Genomic DNA, 25,990 nt, shown 5'->3' on the forward strand with positions numbered 1-25,990 from the left:
ATGTCAGCCATTGGCAGCTCATGCGTGACACCTGCGCTTGCTCAGGCCCTTTGAGGAGGCCACGCTATTCGTGAGTCGGCAGGACTATGGGATGAACGACGTCATTCCTCTGTTGCACGTCCTGGAACAAATGCTGTTAACAATGGCTGGTCAGGGTGCGGTAGACGTGGCGCACAGATCTCAACGCCACATGGCCCCTGTGGGGGCAGGACTGGAAGAAGAGGAGGAGGTAGAGGAGGACATTGGTGCTCAGGAATTATTGAGTGAAATGGGTGGTTTTTCCACTCAGCGGACAGGAGTGGAGGAGCAGGAGCATCTGGTAGAGGAGGAGGAAGAGGAGACAGAGGACCTAGACGCACCGTGGCAGTATGCTGTGGAGATGGAGGCAGGGAGTCCCTCGCATTCCTTGGCACAAATGGCCCATAGCATGCTCGGTTGCTTGCGTAGCGACAGCCGAATAATAACCATCAGACAGAGGGATGACTTTTGGCTGTCCACCTTGTTGGACCCTCGCTACCGTTCAAAAATGGTGGCCTTTTTCACACCTGCTGAGAGGGAGGCCAAAATAACGTACTATAAAAAACACCTATGTAGTCAGCTGGTCTCTGCCTGTCTGCGCCAACGTCCATCCTCAGACACTGTGGGCCCTGTGCGCTCGTGTTCCGCTGCCATGGCAGCAGGGGAGGGGTGGGGTGGTAGGAGCAGTGGCAGCTCCACCAGCAGCGGCTGCCTCAGTCTGCAGTCGATGATGAGTAGCTTTCTTCACCAGCGCAGTGAGGAAACTACTAACCAGCCGCAGCAGCAGCAGCAGCATCAGGTGGACCTGGAGCAGGACCTCAAACAACAGGCTTAGGCCTACTTGGACAGCACCCTGCCAACCGAGGTAGACAATCCCCTTGACTACTGGGCAACGAAACTTGACCTTTGGCCCCAACTAGCTGAATTTGCCCTTGAAAGGCTGTCATGCCCGGCCAGTAGCGTGGCATCGGAGCGCGTGTTTAGTGCGGCAGGAGGTATTGCAACTCCGCGGAGGACACGACTGTCCACCCAAAGTGTGGAGAGACTCACGTTTGTGAAAATGAATCAGGCGTGGATTAGTCTGGATTTCAAACCACCAGTTCCTGACACAACTGACTAAATCCGCCATGAATCATGCCCCAAACATGTGCCACTTTCAGGTCTCCTCACACTGCTGGTGTGTTCCATTTTTTGTCATAGGGTGCTGGCAGATTACGGGCCTCCCATAGCTGCTGCCAGGCCCCTAATCTGCCATGGGCCCCTATACCGCCTCCTCATGCTGCTGCCAAGTCCAGAGTCTCTCATGGGTCCCTGTACGGCCTCCCATTGCTGCTGCCTCCATCGCCACACTCTGCCATGTGCCACTTTCAGGTCTCCTCACACTGCTGGTGTGTTCCATTTTTTGTCATAGGGTGCTGGCAGATTACGGGCCTCCCATAGCTGCTGCCAGGCCCCTAATCTGCCATGGGCCCCTATACCGCCTCCTCATGCTGCTGCCAGGTCCAGAGTCTCTCATGGGTCCCTGTACGGCCTCCCATTGCTGCTGTCTCCATCGCCACACTCTGCCATGTGCCACTTTCAGGTCTCCTCACACTGCTGGTGGGTTCCATTTTTTGTCATAGGGTGCTGGCAGATTACGGGCCTCCCATAGCTGCTGCCAGGCCCGTAATCTGCCATGGGCCCCCGTACCGACTCCTCATGCTGCTGCCAGGCCCGTAATCTGTCATGGGCCACTGTTGTCGCTTGTTGGCATATTCCGCTCGTTCAGATGCTCCTTCTCCTGCTACTCCTCTTCACGGATTCCGTCAGCAGTCTTTCTTGGAATCCGTTTCCAAGAGACAACAGTTTGCGAGCACGCACCCGACGGTGCAGAAGCTGAACGTCCTCCTGTCCAAGTTGCTGCTGCCAGGCTCGTAATCTGTCATGCGCCCCTGTACCGCCTCCTCATGCTGCTGCCAGGTCCAGAGTGTGTCATGGGCCCCCGTACCGACTCCTCATGCTGCTGCCAGGCCCGTAATCTGTCATGGGCCCCTGTACCGCCTCCCCATGCTGCTGCCAGGTCCAGAGTGTGTCATGGGTCCCTGTACGGCCTCCCATTGCTGCTGCCAGGCCCGTAATCTGCCATGGGCCCCTGTACCGACTCCTCATGCTGCTGCCAGGCCCGTAATCTGTCATGGGCCCCTGTACCGCCTCCTCATGCTGCTGCCAGGTCCAGAGTGTGTCATGGGTCCCTGTACGGCCTCCCATTGCTGCTGTCTCTATCGCCACACTCTGCCATGTGCCACTTTCAGGTCTCCTCACACTGCTGGTGGTTTCCATTTTTGTCATAGGGTGCTGTATGGCCTCCCATTGCTGCTGCCTCCACCGCCACACTGTGGCTCCACACTCTGGTTTTGGCCCCGTGACTGCCCAAATGAGTGAAGTGTGCGGTGATTCTAAGATCGACGGCACTCATCTGCATGTCATACTGACTGACAGTATTATTTCTCTTCCCCAGCAGACTCCAAGGGCATTTAAATTAAAGGTACAGTGTTCTGCACTAATATTAAGTCTCTCTGAAGCCTAGAAACACCCTTTTTTAAGTTAAATTCACAGCGAATTTATTCGACTCGAATCGAATATTGTCCACGAATTCGCCGAATCAGTCGAATCGAATTTTTCATTTCTTCGCTCATCTCTAATTACTACCTTCTAGCTGCTGGCCTCCTAACAACCAATTATGTCATCAGTTGATCTGGAGGATGTCGAAATCTGCACATCGTCCATTGTGTGCCCCTCTCCTTCAGAATTTGGTTCACATTAGTAGAGTCAGGGAGAGAAACTGAGAGAGAAGAGAAACACTGGAATACTAGTCAGTACCAGTGTGCAAAGTGTGTTTTCTTTGGAAGATTAAAGCGCCTCTAATGTTGGGTGTCCTACATGTGTGGATATTGTTGCGTTATGTAAAGCTATTAGTGTAGCTTTTAACATTTGAAAATGGAGTGTTTTAAGATTTGTGCAGAATTTTAAATGGTGCCTTGACTGAAAAAAAGTTTTGAGAAACACTGCTCTATGCAGATATGTTCCTTTCTTATGCTTGGGCAGCACCAGGGTCAATGGTTTGTATCCCAACCATGGCACTACCTTCCTGGAGTTTGCATGCTCTCCCTGTGCCTGTGTGGGTTTCCTCTGGTTACTCCGGTTTCCTCCTACACTCCAAAGACATGCTGGTAGGTTAATTGGCTTCTGTCTAGATTAGCCCTAGTATGGATGAATTTGAGTTAGGGACTTTAGATTGTAAGTTCCTTGAGGGTTAGGGACTGATGTGAATGTATAATATATGTAAAGCACTGTGTAAATAAATGGCGCTATATATGTACCTATAATAAAATAAATAATAAATGGTACACAAAAAGTGTGCTTATTAGTCTGCTTGGGGCATATCTGTGTATACAGGTGCCACAAATTCAGGTCTGCAAAAGAGGTTCCTGTGGCATATGGCCAAGATGTTTTCCTTTTTACAGCCATAACTATACTAATATTTGTTGATTACTATTGCAGACCAGAACAAAAATGTAGTTTTACAAAATTGTCTTTTTTTTTTTTTTTTTTAAAGATGGTACTGTTTTTAGCGCTTCAGAGTAGGGTTGGATATTTTTGCATAGTTAATATAAATATGCATGTGCCATACCTGGCTGATCTGCCTGGAAGCTGGAAATACTCTATTTACTTTAGCAGTTAAAGTAGAACTATAGGCAAACCTTTTCTTTTTCATTTTGGATAGAGTAAGGGAGGGTTATAACCACTGTCAGTTTATTTTAACAGCTGTATCCCATTGGAGAGATTTACCTTCACTTCCTGTCCCATAGCTGTCTGGTCTCACATACTGTTTACCAGTTTTTGAATGAATTGTGTAAGAAGTTAGACTTCAGCTGACCTACTCATACAGCCAAGGTGTCTGATTCAAGAGTAGGTATAGCTAAATAATGGAGAGAACAAATTATTTATAATATGCCAGAATAATAATAAAAAAGTCAAAATATGCATATCCATAAATAAGCCTGGTGAATTGTAAACTGGGGCAGGGTAGTTGGGCGCATCTTCTGCCTGGGTTGTTTCCACTAAAATATATTGGGCTGGCCACAGAGACTCTTCTAGTCAGTGAAAGCTGGAGTAATGTTCTTACAGTTCAGACCTATCATCCGAGGAACCCCCACCAAAAGGATGTCTTAAATCCCCAACCTCCTCTGCAGCTCAATGTATTAGGTCACATGACATTTCAAACCCCCAAAGGGGGGATTTAGGACTTCCCTTTGCTGGGGGCCACTTTAATCCCAGGTTTTGTGATCATTCTAGAACATTTGGCAGTTACTGACTGGGGGCCCTGAATAGAAGGAGGGTTAAAGTAGAGGTAAATCCATTTTTTTAAGCTTTGGACAGACTGGTGAAGGGTTACTGCTTTTGTTCCATTTTTACTTCTGTCTTTCTTCCCACTGGGAAGACTTCCTGGTCATTTCTTTCTTTCTAACTGTTACCACAGAGAAAAACAATATATAAAATATAGACAGAGTAAAAAACATTTTATTTATTAGACTTCAAGTGACATCTGATCGACTGACGCAAGCTGTAGAGTCAGACTAAGGCAAAGTAAAGCAAACCTAAATAAGAAGAAATGTTTAAGTCTTTGATAAAATGCACAGTTACAATAATACTTTAAGACTGAATATTTAGATTACTGCGTACACTTAGTTGTGTTTGGTTCCCTTCAAAGTTGAACAAATGTAATGTCATCAATCACATATAATGAAGACCACTGGTTATTATGTAGTGTGCCAAGGAACTCACTATTACAGTAGGAGATGGATCCTCAACATTGTTAGGAGAATAGTCAGAGGAACACAAAGACCAGTGTGCTAAGTTCTCTGTAGACCCATTGAAGATATTATAGCTCCATTGTTAGCTTGCATTTGATTTTCGTTTATTTGCATTGTTTTCTGACACATTCTCATTTGTATTAAACTGAATTTGGGGAAGTATGATTTACTATAGGGGGTATTTGGTAAATTAAAGTAGTACAGTTTAAGGAATACATGTCACAGTAAATGGAAAACAAAAAAAACAAACATTAAGACAAGGTAATGTAGGAGAGGAAAAAGAGCTACTGTAATTTAAGTGCTTCAAGTGGCAAATAACAGGAGAAAAATATTGCTTTGTGATGGTGATGGAAAAGTAAATTGCAACAGTTGGCCCTCCACCTCTACTGAAAAGTAAAAGTGTAAATCTTATGTGTGACACTGGGTAGTTAGGCTATTCCCCTCCTGATGGGCTGTCAAGCTCCACAGTGCAATAAAATATAATTTAGTACGTTTAAGATGAGTGATTTGGCCTCCTGGCTAGGTACATTTAGACATCATGAATAATAACATGTTTTGTTTGCAGGGAATAAATCGCAAGACAGCGGCATTGCAGAAATGGAGGAGCTACCCGTCCCTCACAACATCAAGATAAGCAACATTACATGCGACTCCTTCAAGATATCCTGGGAAATGGATTCTAAGTCCAAGGAACGGATTACACATTACTTTATTGACCTGAATAAGAAGGAGAACAAGAACTCCAATAAGTTCAAACATAAGGTAACTCATTACCATCCTTTAGTATTGCACATACAAAAGTAATTGCCGGTGGGTTACCACCAGAGTGTTCTGAGAATTATAAGATGTCAGTGGGTGAATTACCTGACGGTATCTACACAATGCATTGTACTTTTTTTTTTTTTTCCTACATGTCTCATCATCATAATGGTAATATGTCTCTTTGTTATGTCTGATTTGCATTTTCACGCTCATATGTCTTGGCAAAATAAAAACAAACATTCAGTACATCTCTGCAATACATGCACATGTCTCCATGTTTTACCCCTTTAAAAATGGTGCAAGTACAGAAAAATTCCTCTTGGTCATCTTTTATGCTCCTAATCATCATTTAGCTATCCTTTGCGGTAATGAACTCCAGCAGTCCTCTCCTGTAAAGGAACGTCAGGACTGGGGTGGCTCTGTAGTCGTGGAGGGAATTTATTAATATACAGGATTTATATAGCTCCAACAGTTTGCACAGGGCTTTACAATATAGACGGAGACAGTACACTTACAATACAATAACAAAACAAGAACATTAAGAAGGCCCTGCTCATAAGAACTTACAATCTAATGGAAATGGCTGCTGTATATTATCACAATAGGAAGTACAGGTATTTTCACTTTCATTGTCTGTCTCTAGTGAATGAACAGATAAAATGGGAAAATGATAAATCATAGTAGGACTTCTTTGGGAGGGGCTATACTTGTGTATTATCTACTTAGAATAAGATTTCAAGCAAAATTTTCACCTATGCATGCACATGCTTTTCCATAAACGTCAATGAAAATGCGTTAGTAAGCATCAATATGGAAAACGCGTGTACCTTAAAACAGAAGAGGGGAAATACAGCCGCAATCTGGCAATTTTGGCATTTGTCAGGTCGCCATTTGTTTCTAAGCATTTTTAGAAATCTGGTTTTGCTTCTGTGGGCTTCACTGCCTGTCTGTGCAATCTGTCTTTGGCAGTAGTGCCAACATAAATATTAGTGCTCCATCTGACTCTGCATACTTCAGTCACGTACACAAACATGGATTGGTGATTTATATGCCAAGGTTGTCAGCACTGAGATTTTATGATGCTGTAGACAGATTGAAGAGCAATATGAATCTTGCCATTTATTCCATACATATTAAAAGAGAGATGCCTTTTCATGGACATTGTTCTGCCATCCCAAAAAGATGTTCCTGTTTTTAGCAGGGTCAGGTGAGGATTGCAATGTCTTCAGGCACTTTAATACTGCAGCAGACACCCATGGATAATAGATTGGATTAGAAGATAGTCATGTTATGTTGATGTTTTCTCATCCAAATACTACTGCTCCTTCAAGGTACATGCTGGGGAGATTTACTAAAACTGGTGCACTCAGAATCTGGTGCATCTGTGCATGGTAGCCAATCCGCTTCTAACTTCAGCTTGTTCAATTAAGCTTTGGCAATATAACCTGGAAGCTGATTGGTTTCTATGCAGAGCTGCACCAAATTGTGCACTTACCAGTTTTAGTAAATAATCCCCTACTGTGTAATACTTATCTACTGCATGAACAGATGTACATGGTTAGTCATTTTGGACATCAAACAAAGCATACAATGCACATTTGTGAAAATGAATTATTTTAATATCTTGGTGCAAGGAACAGTAATGTGTAATAACTTAGATTTGACTGAACTCTACAGTTGGCTGCCTTATACTTACGAAATCCTTGCTTAGGTGGAGTTAAAACAGTTGAGTTTCATATAAATGAATACATGAGCAAGGGTGTCGCTGAGTTTACAGTTTGCTTTGATGGCAGCCAGTCCAAGTCCACAAATGAGAATGATGACTGTAAATGTCAAACAAGGACTGAGACAATGAAGCTCAGACCTCTGATGTTAGCACGTCACCCCTGTGTTTCAGGATATTCTTTAGTTCACACAGGTCTTTAAAATGTGTCAAAGAGAATTTCAGATTCTGAATAGTAGACTTTTCCCTGGCCTCAGGGACTGACAGTCTGAGCTCTTTGAGAACAATTATATAGTAAGTAAGACAAATTGAAATATTCCAAGGCTGTGTTGACATGTTTGGGTGTGTGGACCTGTTTGTGCAGAAGACCATCTCTTGATGTAGATGACATCATATGCACCTTGCCATTGTTTGGCATGACACCCATAATTGCAGTGATTTGTGCTTGTAAATCAGGTGTGATTACTCCTGCACTTACGTGCTGTGTAGCTGCTGTACATGTAGGTTCAAGCATATAACAATCTAAGAATGACATATTGTTTCCTGTTTTTTCTCAATAAACTTGTAACTTTACACAAAACTTCATGCAGCACTAGAAACATATGTATCATGTAAAGCAGAATTGTCAGAAAAACATCTTGCAGTCATATCACATTACGTATTTATGTTTTTGTGGGTTTTGTAATATAGACATATAGAATGGCAGGAAATGAAACCTATTTCTGGCAGCATCCTAAGTTTGTATGTCCCCAACAACAAATTAGCCATTACACACAGTGTGGTTCTATGCAAAGGTTAAAATGTTACTAAACCCAGGACCCTGAATTCACTATATCTGATCTCCCACAGTAAACAAAACATGGATATGCAATTATTTCGTAATTGTAAACTGCTAAATACCTTTTCTCATCAGCAGTTAGAGCAGTCATGTGACTTCTATCAGTGTCCAGCAGAGCACTAATTAAACCTTGTAGGAGGAGTTTTCATTCTCCTCTCACCATCCTATGAGGCTGGAGGACCCCTGAATCCCTCTCTCTGGACAGCGCTGATCAGCCCTGTGCTGATCACATGCACCCTCCAAAGAAAAAGAAAAAACTCTCTAGCAATGCACACTAAACCGAGCATGTGCAGCTTGCTCCCAAGGCTCTGTTCTGTCAGCAGATGAAATGGGGACAGTAGAAGAAGGGGAGGATCAGAAAAGACAGGAACAAATATCCTTTTTACACAATGTAGAGAATTAACCCTGTAAGTTCCTCGGTGAGTATAACAAGCTTGCTTTACAGCACATACAGGCTGATTTTACTGTTGTGGGTCTAGTAACACTTTAACTCTCTGTATCAGCAGTAGTTACTTGAAAAAAGCTGATCAGTATACCATAACATGCACTCACAATCATAAAAAAAGCAAGTCCACCTAACCTGACATGTAAGTTTGTGATTATATTTTTATTGTGACTGAGTTCTCCCTTCAATCAGTGACATTTAATCAGTTACTAATACAGAGACAGATCTTCACCAGGTTTGACAGGTTTATACCAACCTGTCTGATAATCAGCATCTGCGCGATACAGACAATGATTGAGTCTTAGATGACAGATTATCAAATAATAGAATGGCTTTACTTTTCTTCGTTATGTCTGTTTGCATTGCTCTTGCACGGTTGAATAGTGCACAATTTATCTGCTTGTCCTGTGGGTAAAAGACCAGCAGTCTACACATTTCTGGAGACATTATTTCATATCTTGGAATGGCTATTTGTAGATACCATAGTGTATTCGCAGAGCTACCAGTGACATGTCATTTCCTCTACAGGCCCAGACTATAGGGGCTGTTAGTTTGCAATTTTGCATTTGTACAACTAAATATCTACAACTGACCACATATTACCATAATTAATTCGTAAAAATGACATTAATTTGTCCACTGACTACTACATGATTATAAGCTCAATTCACTAACATGTAACAATCATTGTTTTCAGCCATGTGACTGGAATTTGTATCTGTTGTCATTGCTGGGGATATTGGTCGGTATAGCAGATAATAATTGATCATTCTAGCGTAGTGGTGGTCCTAGAGCAGTCTACGATTAATTGTGCGTAACCATGTACGTGCTGCAAATGTGATCATAGATTGTTACAGCAGCAACCGATTGTCAAATGATAATTATTAGGGACACTAACACAACATAACGCACACGATTCTTGCTAAATCTAACAGATAAAACTTTACTGACCTAATAAATAAAGCTCTGTGTGTGAATGAGATCTTGGGGCTCATTCACATGGATACTGTGGCCTGTATAGTTTGAATCAGTGGTTTATGTGGCTGGAGCTGTGTGCAACCAGCCTGTGTTACACTATGGGGAAAAAAAACAGTTGTATGAACACAGCCACAATTCCTAATTTGTTTGTGCTGAGGACTGCTCTGGACTGACAGGATCAGTCACTGGCCATAGGTGGATAGTTGCGTAGGTAGGTAGGGAGATGTCCCTCCAGTCAATTGTGCAAAAATGGTGGATACTGGCGGTAAACCCTCTTAGGGTTTGGGCTGCTGCCTTTCTGTTACAGCCTTAAGGTTGTTTCCACACGTATCCTTGGAATAATAGAAAAAGGAGTGCCCGATGTTCAAAAGAATGCACTTTTTATGATAGATTTAGAGACATTTATTGAGAGTAATGACAAGTACATCAAGACAACGTGTTTCGGGAGAACAGACTCTCCCTCCTTCAGGGCTATTAAACAAATACAAAAAATATACAGAGAAACATATAAATAAAATGGTATGTATATTAAAAAACAGATATATATGTGTACATTAAAAAATGAGACCATTATGTAGAAGCAATTCCTAATTTGACAGGTGTGCTGGTGTAGGCATGTGGGTTACAGGCGTGTGGGTGCAGGTTCTAATTTGACAGGCGTGTGGGTGCAGGGCTTGTTTACAAGTGACGCTGGGGGGCTTTAAAACCCTGCAGTTGAGCTGTGCTTTTACTGCCCCCCAACCACTACCCCTTTAGCTGCAGAAGCGGTGGTTGGGAGTATACAAGTGCTGCACCCGCGATGCTTTGCTTCACGGCACTATGCATAGCACTGCTATGCAAGGGGTTAAAGCAGGTGGTGGTAAACAGTTGGATGCTCTCTGAAGAACGATGTGAACACAAATTGCTCTTCAGAGAGCAAAGCCCTAATAAATAAATAAATATATATATATATATATTAGTTGTGTTCAAAATAATAGCAGTCAGACATCACTAACCTGATCAATCACTGTTTTTGGTAGAAATGATATTTCTACATGGCATATAATTTACTAGCAGGTGTAGTAGAGTAATAGAAATCCAACAGACCCAACAGTCATGACATGCATGCTGCTGATTCTGTGTAATTGATTCACTAATTGAAAGGGGCATGTTCAAAATAATAGCAGTGTGCAGTTCTATTAGTGAGGTCATTCATTCTTTGAAAAACAGGTGGCAATTATTGCCCTTATTTAAGGAAGGAAGGCAGCAAATGTTGTACATGCTGGTTACAGTGCATTTCTCTCTGAAATTCTGAGGAAAATAGGTCGTTCCAGACATTGTTCAGAAGAACAGCGTACCTTGATTAAAAAGTTGATTGGAGAAGGGAAAACATATAAAGAAGTGCAGAAAATGATAGGCTGCTCAGCTAAAATGATCGCAAATGCTTTAAAATGGCAACCAAAATCTGAAAGACGTGGAAGAAAGCGAAAAACTACCATTCGAATGGATAGAAGAATAGCCAAAATGGCAAGGACTCAGCCAACAATCAGCTCCAGGAAGATCAAAGAAGGTCTAAAGTCACCTGTGAGTACTGTTACAATTAGAAGACGCCTATGTGAAGCCAAGCTATCTGCAAGAAGCCTCCGCAAAGTCCTACTGTTGAAAAAAAGACATGTGCTGAGGAGGTTACAATTTGCCAAAGAGCACATTGACTGGCCTAAAGAGAAATGGTGCAACATTTTGTGGACCGATGAAAGTAAGATTGTTCTTTTTGGGTCTAGTGGCCGGAGACAGTTTGTAAGACGACCCCCAAACACTGAATTCAAGCCACAGTACACTGTGAAGACAGTGAAGCATGGTTGCGCAAGCATCATGATATGGGGATGTTTCTCATACTACGGTGTTGGGCCTATTTATCGCATACCAGGGATCGTGGATCAGTTTGAATACATCAGAATACTTGAAGAGGTCATGCTGCCTTATGCTGAAGAGGAAATGCCTTTGAAATGGGTGTTCCAACAAGACAACGACCCCAAACACACCAGTAAACGTGCAACATCTTGGTTCCAGACCAACAAGATTGACGTTATGGAGTGGCCAGCCCAATCCCCGGATCTTAATCCAATAGAAAACTTGTGGGGTGACATCAAAAATGCAGTTTCTGAGGCAAAAGCAAGAAATAGAGAAGAACTGTGGAATGTAGTCCAATCATCCTGGGCTGGAATACCTGATCACAGGTGCCAGAAGTTGGTTGACTCCATGCAACACAGATGTACAGCAGTTCTCAGAAACAGTGCTTATATAACTAAATATTAATTAAGTGATTCAAAGGAAAGCAAAATCTTCAAACATTTTTCAGTTTATATAGTGAATGTTTGAGTTTGTAAAGAAGAATACAAACACTGCTATTTTTTTGAACAGTCTAATATTCACTTTTTTAAAAAAAAATTTTTTAGAGGAACAACACAAATTTGATATTTTTCTTCATGTTTTGATTTGGAATAGAATGTGTAGTGTTCCCAATGCATTTGTGTGTATGGAAATAAAAGCTATTAGAAGGATTTTAAGCTTTATTCACTTTTTTCAACACACTGCTAATATTTTGAACACAACTGTATATATATATGTATATATATATATATATATATATATTATTTTTTTTTACAATTTTATTTTACTTTTTTTACAGCTCTGTTGAGGGGGCCTCTGGTGAAATATCAGGGGTCTTAACAAATTCCTGATGTCTCATGTTTGAGAAACATATTCCTCAATCCCTTTCTCTGCATCCTCAGCTGCACTGTAGATGAATGAACAGGAAGTGCTTTGTACAGAGACTTCCTGTTCACAAACTGAAGCATAGTAATCACAGTTTACTATGCTTCAGCTATGAATGAACACAGGTGCAATTGGTACTGATCGATCACTGTATTCATTCAGAAAAGGAAAGGGCTAGTAAATAGGACATATTTACCAGATGCCCCCCACTGTCCCCTATTCATTCTGAACTCAGTCCCCCTTTGCCTACAGCAGCTTCAGCTGGTGGAAGGGAGAGAAGAGGGCTGGAAGAGATGCGGGGGGTGGGGAATAATTAGTGGCACTGATTACAGATATCAGCAGGAGCAGATTTTGGTGACTAACAGTGCAAGTTGCACATTCCGTAGTGCATGCCCATACAGTTTTTCTGCAGAAAAAGGAAGGAACCTGAACTGCAGTAAGTTTTATGAATCGTATCTCTAAAGCACAAAGCAAAAAAAGGGAAAAAAGTGAATTAAGTCCAAGTTTTGGTGCTGTCCCTTTAGCTTGCTGCCTAGACTCTGGCCCACCAATGCTTTGTATATGTACAGTTTCATTAGGATCTGCTGTGGGGCTTCAAACATCTTGCTGATTACACATGTAGCGTTGCAACCGCATAGCCCACTTTTAATACCCGGTTTCATGTTACACCCCAACCCTCCTCCCTCGACCCCCCCCCCCCCCCCCCACACACACACACACACACACACACACACTTACATAAATTGATTATCCTTGCACAAATGTGTTTTGTTTTGCATTTAGCGCAGCACTGTATGGTTCTGTTCATAGAGCCATGTCATCCTTTTACAGGGATCTGGTAATAGAAAAACTACAACTCCCATCTGCCACTGGGGCAGAAGGACTTGTAGATCGCGCGACACTAACACTGCATTTGTAGTCCACTGTTTACTTCCTCCTGCCCAAAAACATACGGTCTGTACCTCTATATGGTGGGAGTAAACAATGTAGGTGCCTGTTCATTGAGTCCATGACACACTACACATTGTTGTAATGCTCTTCAGGATTTAGTGTACAAATGTAAAAATTGCACATTTTTATGAATACATTGTTTGTACATTTATTAGTATTGTTTTTTACAAAGGTGGACTATACCTTTAAATGAAGCATGATTCAGATATTCTGGCAAGAACTTTCCATCACAATAAATAATTATAAAAATGACCTTGTTTTCCAAGCGATAATATTTTGTTGTAGCTGCCAATTTCCTAGCAGTTATTTTTTCTTTTAATAAAAACAACATACTCATTTTGTAGCCAGCAGTACAGTAATTAAAAGGAAGAACATTATTAAAACAAAATGATGGCTTTCAAAGCCAATTCCAATATGTATTTGGAAATGGAGTTTGACTCACTTGTTTATATAAATCGCTCTTTATGGTGAAAGGATGTATGTTCTGTTAGGTGGTCATTATAGACTATGTCTGGAAGTGTGCAATATACTGTATAATGCAAGCCCCCCCCCCCCCCAAAAAAAATCAGTTTTTAGTATATGAGTTATATACAGTAACTGGCAAATAGTATATATGTGAAAACATATCCAAAAAAGGGAGGTAAATGAACATAGTTATTATGGCCTGGCAGGGTCAGATGTTCTCATCAAAATACATTGACTAAGATGGAAGTACATAATAGGCTTTTATAGGTTCATCAAAGCCTGATTGGTTACATGTAATTTTCTTTACAACGGAAGAGGTAGGAAATCTTCCAAAAATCTATGCAATTTACACTACTAATAAGGTTTGATTAACATGGATAGACTTTAGGAGGAGGAGGTAGGAATGGGTTTAATTCACAGCACTTTGCTAGGCAAAGTTGAATTTTGGGCAAACGACTAAATACACAGATAAAATATTGATATCTTAATTGTACAGTATAGGAAACAGGGCTTGTATTTATAGACCATTGATTATATGCAGGCTGTTGGATACTGGCAAAAAAAACTTGCTAGGCCCTCACCCATTCAGTGAGACTTCAATTTTTTCCTCCTTCGGAGGATTTTTTTTTTCTAACGAGTCCTTTCTTCTTCTGACAATTCTATCAAGATCTGACTGCTTATTGCCATGGGTTATATAGCATTTTCTGGTTTGATAGCCCTCATTGTTAGACCTTGGAGACCATAGACACCACTGGGGCCAGCCTGTAATGTTTACTTTAGACACTGGATTCTGCATTAAGCACTCACCTTGGCATGAAATGCAATGTGTATAGTTTGCCACAGGGTGCAATACAGGTCCAGGGCCATGGTCCATCTCTGTTGTTTCCCAGACCCCGAAGTCACCTTTGGGGGTTGCTCACCATGACAGTCAAAGCCTGGATCCATAATGGGCCCAGCAATGTGGATGAGGTTGGATGAGGTTATATAGGATTGCTCTGTATTTTTGATGGGTTCCTAGCTATTAAGAGAGACCCCACAGTGCTTGGCTCGTAATGCAGATACAGAGACAGAAACTGTGAATTATTCACTTAATTGTGTGACTCCCTGTTATACTTGTCTCTAATGTTTTCAGCTCCATAAGTAATTTTAAATTTGGCACAATTTGTCACCGTCTGGATATGCGTGGCAGGCTTCATTGCTATCTTGCTGGCTTCTTGCCTGTCTTATCTGCTGAAAAATGCACACAGCATGTTTTCCTGCTCCCTTCTGCTACAGAGACACTGCCACAGTCAGCACCTCAGTTATTGCAGTTTCTGTCATTGGAAAGGCAAAACCTCAGTCTTCCACATCACATTTTGCAAGGCCTCCTTTATACTTTCAGGTCTAGCCCTGCAGCCATTAATTGCAATCATGCCTATTTGCTAGACTGTCTCCTCACCCTCCATGGATCTAGAATTAAGATGTTTGTATTAACCAGGAGTTTTGAATTAAGATTCAAAGAGGTCCAGTCACTGTAATTTTCTTCTGGCCAAGATCTAAATCTCAGGTTTGTGCTATGACATCAGAGGATCTCCTTACATCAGGTGTACTCAACAACGCACCCACTGACATCAGGTTTCTGCATCAGTTGTCCCCATCATAGTATCCCATTGCATACAGTAAGTTTCCCCTATCACAGTGACCCCTTACATCAGGTGTCCCCATCACATCAGGTGTTCCCATCAGTGTGCCCTTTTACATCAGTCGTCTCCATCAAAGTGCCCCTTTACATCAGGTGTTCCCATCAAAGTGCCCCTTTTCATCACATGTGGCTATCAGCGTGCCCCTTTCCACAATATGTACCCATCAGAGTACCCTTTAACATAATATGTGCCAATCAGAGTGCCCCCTTAACATATGTGAACCTTAACATAAAATGTGCCCGTCAGCGTGCCCCATAACATAAAATGTGCCAATCAGCGTGCCCCCTTAACATAACATGAGCCCATCAGAGTGCCCCTTAACATATGTGCCCATCAGAATGCCCTCTTAACATAAAATGTGCCCATCAGAGTGCCCCCTTAACATAAAATGTGTCCATCAGAGTGCCCCCTTAACATAAAATGTGCCCATCAGAGTGCCCCTTAACATATGTGTCCATCAGAATGCCCTCTTAACATAAAATGTGTCCATCAGAGTGCCCCCTTAACATATGTGTCCATCAGAATGCCCCCTTAACATAAAATGTGCCCATCAGAGTGCCGTTATTTTATGTTGAGTCACTCTGATGGGCACATTTTATGTTAAGAGGGAACCTCAGATGCACCTTCCAAAAGGACCCCCTCAGTATGTTTCTGCTTGAAAGTTCTGGGCTTACATTATGGAACAAACAGATCCACTCTCTGAACTGTCCAATGCATCTGTCCAGCCATACAAATATCTCCCTGGTATGGTCGATCTCCAATGCTTCCCTGGAGAAGGGAAATTCATTCCTTTCCATGAAGAGTGGAGACTCCCCATCAACATTCTAGAACTGGAAGCCATCATATTAATTCTACAACACTGTACCCCTCTTCTGTAATGTCACCAAGTCAGGATGCAGTCACATTGCACAGCAGTTGCATACATAAACTATCAAGAGTTATCAGAAGTTGAGCTGCCCTTAAACAAATCTGATCCTCTCCTAAGTTGAAATTCACATTCCAGTTCTCTGGACTTCCATATTTCTGGCTTGGACAATTGGCAGATAGACGTCTTAAGCTGCCATCTCCTAGAGCCAAGAGAGTTATCTCTGGTGATCCTCATTGCACCAAATTAACCCAGAAAGACGTGGTACACAGACATACTTGACTCCTGGAAGACCAGCCTTGGCCTCTTTCAAACAGACCAGACATACAGGTCCCCTATTTCTCCCTGCTCCTCAGTCACTGGCTCTAATGCCATGGCCCATGACTGTTGAAACCCAAGTCCCGAAGACTAGGGGTATCTCTGACTAAGTTATCCCTACCTTACTAACAACAAAAAAAAGTGCCTCTTGCAAAATTCTCAATTACACATCTAAGGCTTGCTTTGCTCCCGTTCCTTTTGTTGTTTGTGTCTTGGCCTTTCTTCAAACTCATCTTGATCAAAGGATGGCCCTGAGTACCCTTAGGGTACAAGTTTCTGCTTTATCTTTACTCTTCCAGAAACCTCTTGCTTAGTTATCCCTGCCTTACTAACAAGAAAATCTACCTCTTGCAAAATTCTCAATTGTACATCCAAGGCTTGCTTTGCTCCCTTTCCTTTGTTGTTTGTATCTTGGCCTTTCATCAAACTTGTCTTGATCAACAGATGGCCCTGAGTACCCTTAGGGTACACGTTTCTGCCTCATCTTTTCTCTTCCAGAAACCTCTTTCTTTGCAATCCCTAATCATGACTTATTATTCAGGGAGTTGCTCATATCAGTGCCCCAATTCTGACCCCCTGTATAACCTTGGGATCTCAACCTAGTGCTCTCTCTACTTCAGAGACACCCCCTTACCTTTGAGTCAATTAGGGATATCCCATTGGGAGACCTCACATGTAAGGATGTCTTTCTGGTAGCCATTATGTTTGTTAGAAGCATTTCTGAGCTGGCAGCCTTTTCTTGTATTGCACAGGGACAGTGTGGTATTGAGACCTTCTTTTCTACTCAAAGTGGTCTCTACTTTCCACTGCATGGAAGTCTTACCCTCCCACTATCCCATTTGAACAAATTCCAAGGAAATGTCCCTACACTGCCAAGATGTTTCGTAGGGCTATTAGGGTCTACCTGGCAGTCACAGCTTCTGTGCACACAACAGAGTCCCTATTTGTCCTACCTAAAGGTTCTCGTAAGGAACATCCTGCCTTCTGCTTCACCATTTCCAGATAGATCAGACAACTTATTTTCAGGGCCCACACAATAATTTTCAATGGTTAGCAACCATGTCAGTCAAAGTAAATTGGCTGGTGTGCTGTGCATTGACATGTCAACTAATGCTGCAGGCCTGTATATCCCAGGGTGACAACGTATTGTTTTTCTGCCACTTTGCAACATCCTCTGAGGGCTCCCAAACCTTTTTTTTATCCTTCTTTGACTCACAGCCATTTGTTTGGAATAAGAATTACACATTAGTTGCAGTCTATGCATAATACAAATCTATTCGTCCATAGTCCCTAGTTCATTTTGGGAGCAAGCAAGAAAGGGTGGCTATGATTCTTTACATAGCAATACCATGGAGAACAAGCGTAGCTTCCTACTAACAGAACGTTATACTTGAATAGAGTTTAGTGTCACTTTAAGGCTAAAGTGGTTCTAAAGGCTGAAGGTTTTTTATCTTAATGCGTTCTCTGCATTAAGGTAAAAAAAGCATCTGCAAGCAGAAGCCCCCCACTTATACTTACCTAACCCCACTCTCGATCCAGTGATGTGCATTAGAGCAGAGACTTTCTCAGCTTGCTCTCTCCTCATTGGTTCAGACACAGCAGTGGGAGTCATTGACTCCTGCTGATGTCAATCAAAGCCAGTGAGGGAGGAGCCGGGGGCTTGCTATGTGGACCAGGGAAGGGCCAGGAGCACTGGGGGGGGGGAACACCATAAGAAGAGAATTGTGACTGCTCTGTGCAAAAGCATTGTACAAAGCAAGTATGACATGGTTGTTATTTCTAAGTGATTGTAGATGCATAGTTTTTATTTTTTAAAGTTCAACTGTCAGGATAAAAATATTATATTATTATTATTATACAGGATTTATATAGCACCAACAGTTTGCTCAGCGCTTTATAATATAACAGAAGACAATACAGTAACGATACAGTTCAATACAAGAGGGATTTGAGGGCCCTGCTCCTTGGAGCTTACAATCTAGGAGATATATGCACAGATTTTTGCAGAAATAAAATGTGCATTTATTACTTTTTCCTATAGAGGCTTGCAAAGCATTGCACCCTCGATTAGTGGCTTGTGAGTGCAATGTCAGGCTCCTGCAGACACATCCTCCAGCTTTGTTGCACATACCTATGTATGGAGTTTCTGTTAGAAAGCTGGAGGATGTGTCAGTAGACTACAAGAGTGCTCATCAGTGCCCTCACAGTGTTACACCCTAAATACGGGTGTAACATGTTCCAAAGGTGAACTTCGCCTCTAAGGAGTCTGTCACATCTGCCCAACAACTGTTTTATACACAAACATCCACACATTTAGAATGAAAATTGCTATATTTTTAATGTATGTAGTTCCTATATCATCATCACCACCTAGTGGCCATAATATGTTTTTTCCCTCTAATTTGAGTGTTTATGGAAAAAAATGCATTATGGCCACTAGGTATAATATATATATATATAGGGACTATTATATTAGGGAAAATACATTGATTTCTAGCTGAATGTGCGTATGTTTGTCAGATACGCATAACAAATGTTTTACATATAGTCCTAAAAGTTTATAAAAGAAGATACTACAGAGTAACTTTTATGTTTCTTTAAAATTGTGGACCATTCATTACATCGCCTGTAATGAATGTGCATTATGTTGAAGCTGCTCCCAAAACTGCATATCCCAGCAACTAGAAAGATTGATAGGTTATGTCCTTTTCCCTCAGTGTACTGTCAGTCAATATTGTGCAAGGGACAATGGATTCAGAGTGTTTTGGAATAAACATTAGAGGCTTTCTGACACTAGAAGCACGAATTACTTTCCCATTAGTACTTGGTATCATCAGCTTGTTTTCAGTTAATGGAATTTTTCAGGTGGATAGTATTTTAAAGTGGTTGTAAACCTCAGACATGGCATATGAACAAAGCATATCCTTCTAGAGTGTGTACTTGTCTTAATTTAGAGCTCTAGGTATAATTTCTGTGTGCTGCTGCATTCCTCTGCTGTCAGTATGAATCAATTCTGACAAGTTTTCCTGATACCAAGAGAAAAATGGTGACGGGGAGGGACCTCCAGCATATTGATGGGTGAGCTGTGTGGAGGGTGTTGTGTCAGCTGTCAGAGCTCTTCTCACTGAGCTCTGCAGTGTGCACTTTTAGCTCTCCGCCCTCTTTTGTTTTCTGAACTTGCAGACAAGCTTTATAAATTCAACACTTTAAACAAATGTAGAGAGAAGACTACAGATGCTATATAATAGAGGGCATACACCTTTCTCTGTGCCTGGGGTTTAACTTTGAACAATATGGAGTACACAGAGAAAGGTCCTTGTGAATATACTTTTGATTAAACATCAAAATATACTCATAGAAGTGATACAGCGCAAATAATACAAACAATAAAAATGTGAAAAATTATATATTAACTGCCTCCCGCCCGCCATATAGTAATATGATGGATGCAAGGCGGCTCGTATGACGTCCTCCCATTCTAACCGCGCATGCGCGGCTCCCGGAGAGCGCAGTGTGGCGATTGGCGGTGCGCTCTGTCCCTCGGACACAGCGGATCACCGATCCACGGAAAGAGCCGAAGATGTCAGCTCGTTCATGTGATCAGCTGTGTCCAATCACAGCTGATCATATGTAAACAGGGAAATGCCGGTTATCGGCATTTCTCTCCCCACGAGCTGTCACACTGATCAATTGTGTCTGCCTAGCTTGAATTGTCAGAAGGGCTATTGGAACAAATTTGAGGAGTGCTGATATATTTACAGAAAGGCTTTATATTCAGTTTTAAAATGTGAGTGCATTTGGAGCATCACTTGAGTATTAAAAGTTTTTTTTAACAGTATTACGCTATTTTGGTATCCTTTCTTTTGCATTTTTTATCCATCCATGGGAATGAATTCGGGGTAAATTAAGGAGGAATTATTGGCGAAGGCTTGAGAGTTACAAGCTGGTCACAAAGTACCCCTATCCATCCATCCGTCCATCTGGCAATGAACTGGCAAAATTGTGGAATCAGATCTCTTTGCCCACACTAAAGATGGCCATGGAACGCCGCATCAGCGTGCATTCCACTCACCGGATATGGCGTCACACGTATAGGGTCGGAACTGGAAGTTACATCAACGTGTTTCGCCTTTCCACAAGGCATCGTCACAGATACTTACCTATCAGGATGGTTCATGATTGGCCACGTAAGCCTTGTTAACAGTATCTCAAATGAATGCGGTATTTTCCAAATTTAGTGTTGGGTTGGTGGCCACTTCACACATGGTGAAATTAGTCAACGTCTTACTGCTTCTTCTTGTCCTGGAATGTATTTCTCCCGTGCTCTCAACGTAAACCTAAGACATGTGTTCTTTGAAAATGATACATAATTATTTCCACAATTTTGTCATTCTTTCATGGTAAAAGGGGTGTACCAGGGGCGGACTGACCATTTGGAAACTCAGGCACTGCCCGAGGGCCTGGGGTCAGTAGGGGGCCCCATGAGATGCCCCTGGTACCTTTTTTATAGGCTTTTTTGAGTTTGGGCAAGGACACAGGGGCCCCATGATCCCCTATTGCCCAGGGGCCCCATGAGTTGTATGTCTGCCCCTGGGGTGTACTTATACCTTTTCAGTTCTGGAAAGCAAAATGTAGGAAAAGTAAATGCTTTGCTTTACATTGGGGGATTGGATCTTTCAGAAAGCAGCGATCGGACCTTGAGGCACTGCCTTCTTCACCAGCAAGCAAATTCACTAATCCATCTATATTTGGCTTGCACAAAACTATGTTTTTAATACCAGAAGCTGAGAACAAAATTGGTTATCCCATAAGAATTCACATCTTCCAGAGGCCTATGATGGAATCTTTCTCCTGTTTAATTGGTCCAGACTATAATTCTTTGCTTGCTCTGCTGGACTGCGGGTGCTATTACTGCAATTTCTTACCTGCTGCTGTTTATGAAAAACAGATCTATATAGCAGCTGATACCATGGAGAGAATTCTACATTAGTTTGCCTGGAGAAATCATTCTCAGCTTCTCTTTGGTTGTACATAACTTTAATCTTTTCTGTATGTTATGTATACAGTAACAGCAGCATTTTCACACTACCCTCAAGGTAGATGCTGCGGAGTGCTCCATTTCTGTGGCCACATATTTGTACAAATAAGACAGTGGTTAAATCCTCAGAGAAGATAATTATGTTGCACCATAGCAAAATATTAATGAAGAAAGATCTTAAAAAGACTCCTTCAGGCTATAAATGTACATGTTGGTCAAATTCTACAGAATGAAACTGCTTTATAAAAGGTTTCAGAGACAGATAAAGAACTGTCATCCCTGCTGCCAAGTGGGACTTGGTGCTCTTTTGCTGCTAGTTCGATCTGCCACTGACCTGCTAACGCGCTGCATGACCATCTGAGAGGCTCAGCATCTGTGTTTCTGCAGAATTAGAAGAACAGCTGTAGTTAAGACTGTATGGCTAGGTTCACACAGCAGCATCTATTTCTGAGGGCAGCAGAGCAGAGCTTCCAGGTGTTCAGCAAGTGATACTGCCCTCTCCTGCATGTATTTTTTTTATGACCGGGGCCAATTTTACATAGAGCTAACATGCCGAAATGACTTGCATTTGCAATGTGGTCCTATTGAATTCAGTGCTGAGTTTGACAGGTGGTGCTGTCTGTCAAACTAGACAAGCCGAGTTAAAAATGCCACAAAGCAAAGAATCGCTAACACAACATGCGTACGATCCGCTCCAACTGCCTTGTTCAACCTTGTTTACATAGCTGGTAAAAATGGACAGTTTGGCTGCTTTTTTTTACTGTCCTCTGCCTAGCCACCAAATGCCCAACCAGGCACCTGGAAGGGATTGTACACATACAGTGGAAAATCTAAATTGGCTTGTCGGGTTTGACAGTTGGCACTACCTGTCAAACTTGCTCATTAAAGTCAATGGAACCACAGCTCAACTGGACCAAACGCATTTTAATTCCTTACTAAATCTTAATTTTGTATGGATTTATGAAACCTTTAAGAAAAGTGAACCTCTGAAAAGTAACCCACCACAGATCAATCTCTTTTCAGAGATTGCTGTTGTGTGAACCATTGCCTTAGGTTTTTATTGGGTGGTCTAAGGAAGATGAAAATATTTCTGAACTTCCCGTTCTTTTACTGCCTGTGAAAACAAGGTGTAACACTGTTTTCACAGGCTATGATGATTTGAAGCTTCAGTAAAATGGCAAACAACTTGATCAGGATGAACATGTCTGTCCCTTTTTTATAAAATAATTTTCTGCCAAAGGTTATAAACCTTGAGACCCCAATAAGCAATAGATGAGTCAAAAGACTAAGTAATGTCTGTGTTGCACTGACAGACGGGGGGAGATTTACTAAACCTGGAGAGTGCAAAATCTGTTACAGCTCTGCATAGTAACCAATCAGCTTGCAGGTTTTATTGTCAAAGCTTAATTGGACAAGCTGAAGCAACAACCCAGTCATATCAAAGCGCATTTTAAAATCGTGGGACTTACATTGAAGTCTCATCATTTCAAAATTGGGTGACCTGCCGATTTCTTTGCGATTTGCAAGACATCTGACACAGATGTCTATGCAAATTACAACAAAGTGTATTCACTACTTTAGAAATCAGTGCGGCTCCAACCAAGTCAGAATCACACCGATATGACCGCTCTAATAGAGAACAATAGGGTGCGACTTGGTATATGATTTGCAAGTCGCATGGCATGCAAATTGCATGCCAAACTGCACCCAATGTGACTGACTGGCTGCCGTGCACAGCTGCACCATATTTTGCATTCTCCAGTTTTTGTAAACCAACCCCATAGTGTCATATGTTGCCAGCTAAGGTAAGTCAGGGAGAATTGCAAATGGACAGTTTTAGGAAAACCTATTGTCTGATTGGATGTATCTACAGCCTGCTTTCCTTGCCTCTTTCTACAGTATACAAACTGTCACAAAATGACACATAAATGCTGATGTCTGAGATCAACTGAATCTTGCCTGCAAGTCATAGTGCCTTTTGGATGTCTTTGGTGGCCTTTTTGGTGGCATAGACATTGTCATCTTCAGCTGGCTTGATTTATTGACTTTTATACATACAAATTTGAGGAAATAAAGTTTTTTTTACATTTATCAATTGGTTAAAGGACAGCTCTGCTATCTATGGTTGATATAGGTGGGGAAGCAAAGTCCCTGATCTTTAAAACCATGTTAAATTGTAAATTCAGATCTACCATATTAAGAAATACTTAGAGAATAAAAAATGTGATGTTATATAGAAGGCAATTAAAGTGTAATGTAGACAGACAGTAAAACCCATTAGGTACAGCAGTGAGAGGAAAGCTAAGGGTATACATTGCATGCCTTGGTGTATGATGTACGCTCCTGTTTTCTGCTGAACAGTGGTCGTGTCATGTAACACACAGAAGCAGAGTATGGTGGTCAGAAGTATGTAACATACAGTATAATATTCGGAGTACATTGGCAGGGGTACATACCATGCAGCTTAACATATATGGTATGAAGGTCAGGGAAATGTAACATACAGCACAACACACAAAGTGTGGTGGTCAGGAGTGTTGCAATTTACATTGTACGTTACATACATCTGACTGCTGCAGTCCATATATTGTTGCTATTATACAGGATTTATATAGCGCCAACAGTTTGCTCAGCTCTTTACAATATAACAGGAGACAATACAGCAACAATGCAGTTCAATACAAGAGGGATAGGAGGGCCCTGCTCCTTGGAGCTTACAATCTATTGTTAAGTAAGATGTATAAACCTGACCACTGCAGTCCCAGTATACATGGATGGTCAGGAGTATATAATACACAGCACTGATTGCAGCCTTCAGAAGTATTTGTTGTACAGCCCTGTGTATGGATTGCTGAGCTCCCCTTTACCCATTCAGCCACCTTACAAGTAAAAGATTCTACCCTATCCCAAGAAAAAAAATCTCTTACTCTCCCAAGCAGAAGTTTTTACTTTTTTTTTTTTTTCCTTCCCTCCCAAACAAAATTTCCCCTCTCTGGGGTCTGGCAGAAATCCAGACACAGAGAAGTCCACTACCAGGGTTAGGGGAAGTTCCCCCCCCCCCCCCAGCCAAAAATTATCCCTCCACTCTCCACCACTCTGTATCTGAGGTCTGAAATTTACATGATTAGGGTCAAACAGATGTCACCAAACCTCTTGTACTGAGGACAGCTATGCCCATCCAACCATTTTATGTTATACGTTTAATATCAGTCCACACACCAATCTGGAGTGAATATTCGCCATAGCAGCCACTTATTAAAATATTACAAAAGTATAACAAACAGTCCTTTAAAACAAAAGTAGGTCACTAATGTTTTTGAGACTAAAACCCATAACTGATTTTGAATCAACTAAAGATACCCAGCAGTAACAAACACCAGCTCAGGTCAATCCCAACTCTCCACAGAGGCCTCCATGTCACAAATTCCTAGCTAACCCACACTTAACTGGAGTTCAACAGAGGACGCCATACCAAAGATGGGCCCCTGGCATCTAATAGTAATGTTCATTTTAACACCTCCAAAGATCCCTACTGCCAGTCCACTTTGACTTCCGAACCAGTCACCAATCAGGGACAAACACCAAGGCAGGAGAGTTGGAAGTTTCTCCTTCAGCTGACTACAAACTGAATCCAGCTCTCTTTTCTCTGTTCTTGCCACTTTTGAAGCCCCTTCTTCATCAATTCTACCACTCCTGATGAGTAACTATATCTCCTGACATGTTGTATATTGTAACCCTGTCAACCCTGCCTCCACTGTTCACCCAGTAATGCCTTCTCTCTCTCTCTCTCTCTCTCTCTCTATATATATATATAATTATTATTATACAGGATTTATATAGCGCCAACAGTTTGCGCAGCACTTTACAATATAAGGGAGACCATACAATTGCAATACATTTCAGTACAGAAGGAATAGGAGGGCCCGGCTCATGGAGCTTACAATCTAAAGGAAGGGGGAGATGATACAAAAGGTGATAGCTGCGGGGTATGATCTGGCGGAGGTGATTCAAGTACAGTTCTTAGGTGGAGGTGGGGTAGGCTTCCCTGAAGAAGTGCATTTTCAAAGATCGCCTAAAGGCAGACAGGGTGGGGGCTGACCGGATATGCGCACACATTTTTTTTTTGGCTCCAGACCTAGCCTCATCTTTGTGTGGGGGTGCTCCTGCAAAGCTGCATGCAAGCCAACCCGCAGCTATGCAGGAGCATCCACGTTGCGATAATTTGTGGTGTGCTGGGGTACATTTTGCTCGTGCTCAAGCACAAGCATACATTCCTGGCACTACCCCTGCCTATACATAC

At 42.0% G+C, this 25,990-nt stretch overlaps 1 protein-coding gene across 3 annotated transcripts in view; it reads left to right on the forward strand.

Annotated features, from left to right (window-relative positions):
• Window positions 1–25,990, forward strand: part of PHYHIPL (phytanoyl-CoA 2-hydroxylase interacting protein like) — a 172,964-nt gene that overhangs the window by 106,450 nt on the left and 40,524 nt on the right. For all 3 annotated transcript variants that reach the window (XM_089683158.1, XM_089683159.1, XM_089683160.1), the window contains exon 2: window positions 5,437–5,633. In XM_089683158.1, coding sequence (XP_089539284.1) covers window positions 5,437–5,633 — 197 coding nt within the window. The remainder of the gene's footprint in view (window positions 1–5,436; window positions 5,634–25,990) is intronic.

The sequence above is a fragment of the Staurois parvus genome, unplaced genomic scaffold, assembly GCF_062004578.1.
Source record: "Staurois parvus isolate SC_StPar_1 unplaced genomic scaffold, SC_StPar_1.0 ptg000303l, whole genome shotgun sequence".
Classification (NCBI taxonomy): domain Eukaryota; kingdom Metazoa; phylum Chordata; class Amphibia; order Anura; family Ranidae; genus Staurois; species Staurois parvus.